This window comes from Myotis lucifugus, unplaced genomic scaffold (genome assembly GCF_000147115.1).
Source record: "Myotis lucifugus unplaced genomic scaffold, Myoluc2.0 scaffold_41, whole genome shotgun sequence".
NCBI lineage: Eukaryota > Metazoa > Chordata > Mammalia > Chiroptera > Vespertilionidae > Myotis > Myotis lucifugus.
Genome location: NW_005871089.1, coordinates 3999883 through 4004882, shown reverse-complemented (window position 1 = coordinate 4004882; position 5000 = coordinate 3999883). Strand labels below are relative to the sequence as shown.

The 5000-nt window shown below is 41.7% G+C and overlaps 1 protein-coding gene across 1 annotated transcript in view; it reads right to left on the bottom strand.

Annotated features, from left to right (window-relative positions):
• The window catches only part of NEO1 (neogenin 1), a 214842-nt gene that overhangs the window by 196228 nt on the left and 13614 nt on the right, over positions 1-5000 (bottom strand). Inside the window, exon 3 of the mRNA XM_023753169.1 lies at positions 1264-1539. Within this exon, the coding sequence (XP_023608937.1) occupies positions 1264-1539 (276 nt within the window). The remainder of the gene's footprint in view (positions 1-1263; positions 1540-5000) is intronic.

Here is a 5000-nt window from a genome sequence, read left to right as displayed (position 1 = left end):
ATGGCTATTAGACACATGAAAAGATGCTCACTAATCATCAGCAGATAAATGCAAATTACAACCACAATGAGATATCACCTCACACCTGTCAGAATGGCTATAAATCAACAAAAAAGTGTTGGTAAGGACGTGGAGAAAAGGGAAACCTTGTGCACTGTTGGTGGGAATGCAGATTGGTGCAGCCAGTGTGGAATACAGTATGGAGGGCCCTCAAAAAATTAAAAATGGAACTGCCTATGACCCAGCAATTCCACTTCCGGTTATATCTTCTATATATATAAAAGCCTAATATGCAAAGTGTCCTCTTGGGAGTTCGACCAACTGGGAGTTCATTCGCTCGCTATGATGTGTGCTAACTACTAGGGGACAGTGCAGAATGAAGGAAGGCCCCGGCCGGCATCTGGGGAACAGAGGCCCTGGCCGGCAGCTGGCAGCCACTAGGGACCCTACCTGTGCATGCATTTTGTGCACTGAGCCTCTAGTCATATATAAAAACTACCCACACAACATAGGGATGGTCCAATTATATTCATAAACTCACATTCAAAATAAGAAATGTGGAAAGAATCAGGCACCTAGCTGTGGGTGTAGAAGCTGAAAGGTCATGAAACACTAAGAGGCTAAAGGGACTACAATGAGCTACAGGTGAGAGAAAGTTATGGGTAAGAAGTTGTTACACAGTTGAGTAAAGATAGCACAAAACAGGTCTGAGGAAAGCCAATAGGAGCAGAGAGAGTGAGAACCCACAAAGAGAAGGAAAGATGGGAAGAGGAGCTGGTTTTACATTAAAATGAGGGAGTACTATAAAGATCCAAGAACTCTTGCTTACCAGTGTCTTGAGAGCTGCTATAGTAACAGCTACCACTCTGCCCATCTGTTGTATGAACTAGCCTGAGTGAGACTCTAATTCTTACAAGTAAAAAGATTTAACTATAAAAAAAAATCTATTATAGGGAAGTAACCAAACTCAAAGGAGTGGGGAGACCTGACAAAAGACAAAGAGTTAATGTTTCTTCGGTCAAGAAGAATGCAATAGACATTGAATATACTTTACTGCTTGATAAATATTTACTGACTAATTGTATTCATTAAAGTATAGATCTTTCTTGTATGTTTTCTTCTTTTTCCCCCTTGTAGGACGCTTTATGCTGACGTTAATATTTCGCAGCACATTTTTAACAGTGTTTATAAAAAAAATTCTAAGAGAACAAATTTTACCCATCAATAAACATAACACCATCAGTCCTGATAGTAAATGAATACCTGGAAGAACTTTTAATTCAGCTTCATCACTGTACTTTGGTGGCCCGCCACTTTCAACTATGCAGCGATAAAGTCCCCCATCTCCTTCAGTTGTGTTGCTGATAACCAGTGTCCCACTTGGAAGTTTGAGGACTCTATCATCCAGAAGAAGAGGCTGCCTGTTCTGTTCCCATCTCACAAATGGGACCAAATCTGCATTAACTTCACAATTCAGAATTGCACTGTCCCCAGCATAAACTGAAGAATGTTCTGGTTGACTGGCAAATCTTGGAAGACCTGAAAATTAAAGAGAAAGAAGAAATAAAATGTAGCTAAACATTACTTTTAAATGAAGTGATGGGAACCAGCAGCAAGTCAACCCATGTGGCCACATGTATGGTGGAACCAGGGTCAAGAAGGAGGTTCATGAATCAGGAAACTGGCTACACACAGAATTACAAATCAAACAAGTAAATGTGCCAGGGATACTTGTCATATTCCTCACAGTCAGAGAAGTACAGTACAAATATGGAAAAGCAGAAGGGCTGAATGAATCCCATGATATTAGACTAGAATAGAGGTAACAGTGTAAACTTATGGTTTTATATAATTACTAGAGACCTGGTGCACGAAAATTCGTGCACTGAAGGGGGTGTCCCTCAGCCCGGCCTGCTACTTCTCACAGTCCTGGAGCACTCAGAGGATGTCCTACTGATGGCTGATCAGGGGAAGGCACCTCCCCATCACCCCCTTGCTGCTGCTGCCTCTGGCCTCCCTCTGCGGGAGGCGACCCGGCAATCAGGGGAAGGCAACGCCCCCATCACACCTCTGCTACTGCCACTGCCAGCCACACGGCTGCCTGAGCCTCGGCCCTCGCAGCCACCGTGGTTTGCCTAAGCCTCGACCCGGCCCTCGCTGCCTGAGCCTAGGGCCCTGGACAGCGGCAGCCACCATCCACAGCTTGCCTGAGCCTCGGGCTGGCTCTGGGCAGCAGCAGCCAACATCTACGGCTTGCCTGAGGCTTATGCCGGCCCTGGGCAGCGGCAGTTGCCATCTGCAGCTTGCCTGAGCATTTGTGCCGGCCTTGGGCAGCGGCAGCCGCCATCGGCAACTTGCCTGAGCCTCAGGCAGCCACTGCTGCTTTGTCCAGAAGGAGGCAGCATCAAGTCCCCACCCACCCACGCGTGCCTCGCCAAGCACGCAGCCCTGGCCACCTGCGCACGCAGCCTCCTGGATGTTATGGCATGATGGCATGATCACCATTAGCATATTAGCTCTCTATTACATAGGATATACAACTATTGAAAGATGTATATATAGATGCAAATGTGTATATATGAAATATGTATGTTTCATATACAATCATCTGTCCAGAGAGTCCAGATCAATGTCACTCCAGTGGCAATGAGTATATATGGTGACTTAATCTTGATTTCTAAATACCATCCTCCATTACAAGGAACCAGTGCTCCTTGGAGAAACAGCTGATTCTAGGCCTGGTATAGGGGAGTATAAGATGAACCTGGAATGTCTTGTGACAGCAAAGAAGCAAGTACCCAAAGAATAATGTGGATAAATCAAAAGGACACAAAAGTCAGACTGAAGGGAGTTTCCTCTGGCTAAATCTGGGATAATGAATTATAAATAGATGCAAAAAATAACAGGTAGAAGTTGGATGAGAAATAGAATATTTATAGGGTATCAAATTATCTCTTCCCCAAATTAATAAAAGTATGAAATATTTTATCAACTTTATAGTGAGAAACATAGCATAGACCACCTTAACTAATAATAAAGATTAACATCACCAGTAATGAAACAAAGCATCACATGCTTCCTAATACGATGCACTAAGAAGAACGGAGCATCACTATTCTATTCCTCCAAAAAATGCAAAATCTGAATCGATTCATAGGGAACAATCAGAAAACCCCAAATAAGACAAGGAAAAAGAATGATCTGAGATTAAAAGTCTAAAGAAACAACTACTAAGTAAAACATGTAATCCGGGTTGAGAAAGAAAGGGGGGGGGGGGAGGTTAAAAGTTTCTACTTTTGTTTTATTTTTTGCTATTAAGACCACTGAGATAAGCAGTTAAATTTGAACAGTATCTATGGATTAAATGATAGTATTGTATCAAGATTAAATTACCAAAATTGATGGGTGGTTTTTTAGGAGAGTGTCCCTTTTCTAGGAAACATACAAGGAATTATTTAGGTAGGATAATATCTGAAATTTACTCTTTTTTATTTTTTTGTAATGAAAATCCTAATTTATGTTAAAAATATTTTTAGCATACATTTTTATAAATGGTGGAGGGGGGTATACATTTATTTATTTATTTTTAAATTAAATCTTTATTGTTCAGATTATTACAGTTGTTCCTCTTTTTTCCCCCCATAGCTCCCCTCCACCCGGTTCCCACCCGACCCTCCGCTCTCACCCACCCCCCACTGTCCTCATCCATAGGTGCATGATTTTTGTCCAGTCTCTTCCCACATCCCCCACACCCCTTCCCCCCCCCCAGAACAGTCAGTCCATTCCCTTTCTATGCCCCTGATTCTATTATAATCACCAGTTTATTCTGTTCATCAGATTATTTATTCACTTGATTTTTTGATTCACTTGCTGATAGATGTGTATTTGTTGTTCATAATTTGTATCTTTACCTTTTTCTTCTTCTTCCTCTTCTTAAAGGATACCTTTCAGCATTTCATATAATGCTGGTTTGGTGGTGAACTCCTTTAGCTTTTCCTTATCTGTGAAGCTCTTTCTCTGACCTTCAATTCTGAATGATAGCTTTGCTGGATAAAGTAATCTTGGTTGTAGATTCTTGGCATTATCACTTTGAATATTTCTTGCCACTCCCTTCTGGCCTGCAAATTTCAGTTGAGAAATCAGCTGACAGTCGTATGGGTACTCCCTTGTAGGTAACTGACTTTTTTTCTCTTGCTGCTTTTAAGATTCTCTCTTTGTCTTTTGCTCTTGGCATTTTAATTATGATGTGTCTTGGTGTGGTCCTCTTTGGATTCCTTTTGTTTGGGGTTCTCTGCACTTTCTGGACTTGTAAGTCTATTTCTTTCACCAGGTAGGGGAAGTTTTCTGTCATTTCTTCAAATAGGTTTTCAATATCTTGCTCTCTCTCTTCTTCTGGCACCCCTATAATTCGGATGTTGGTACACTTGAAGCTGTCCCAGAGGCTCCTTACACTATCTTCGTATTTTTGGATTCTTTTTTCTTTTTGTTTTTCCGGTTGGGTGTTTTTTGCTTCTTCGTATTTCTCAAATCTTTGACTTGATTCTTGCGATCCTCTAGTCTGCTGTTGGAACTCTGCATAATATCCTTTATTTCAGTCAGTGTATGCTTAATTTTTAGTTGGTCCTTTTTCATATCCTCGAGGGTCTCACTAGATTTCTTGAGGGTCTCACTATATTTATCGGCGGTCTCACAAGACTTTTTGAGGGTCTTACTAAATTTATCAGTGGTTTCTAGAAAGTTCTTGAAAAACCTTAAAAGTGTGGGTTTTGAACTCTATATCCAGTAGTTTGCTTTCCTCCATTTCTGTCATTTGTGTCCTGTTTCTTTGTCTCGGCATTTTTTTTATCCTTCGCTGTGTCGATAGAGTGGCTTTCTGTGCTAGGTGTCCTATAGGGCCAGTGGCTCAGCCTCCCCAATTACCTGAGGTGGACACTCTTGGTGCACCCCTTTGGGGCTTTGTGCACAGTCTTGTGTAGTTAAGCTTGATTGTGGTAGTATCA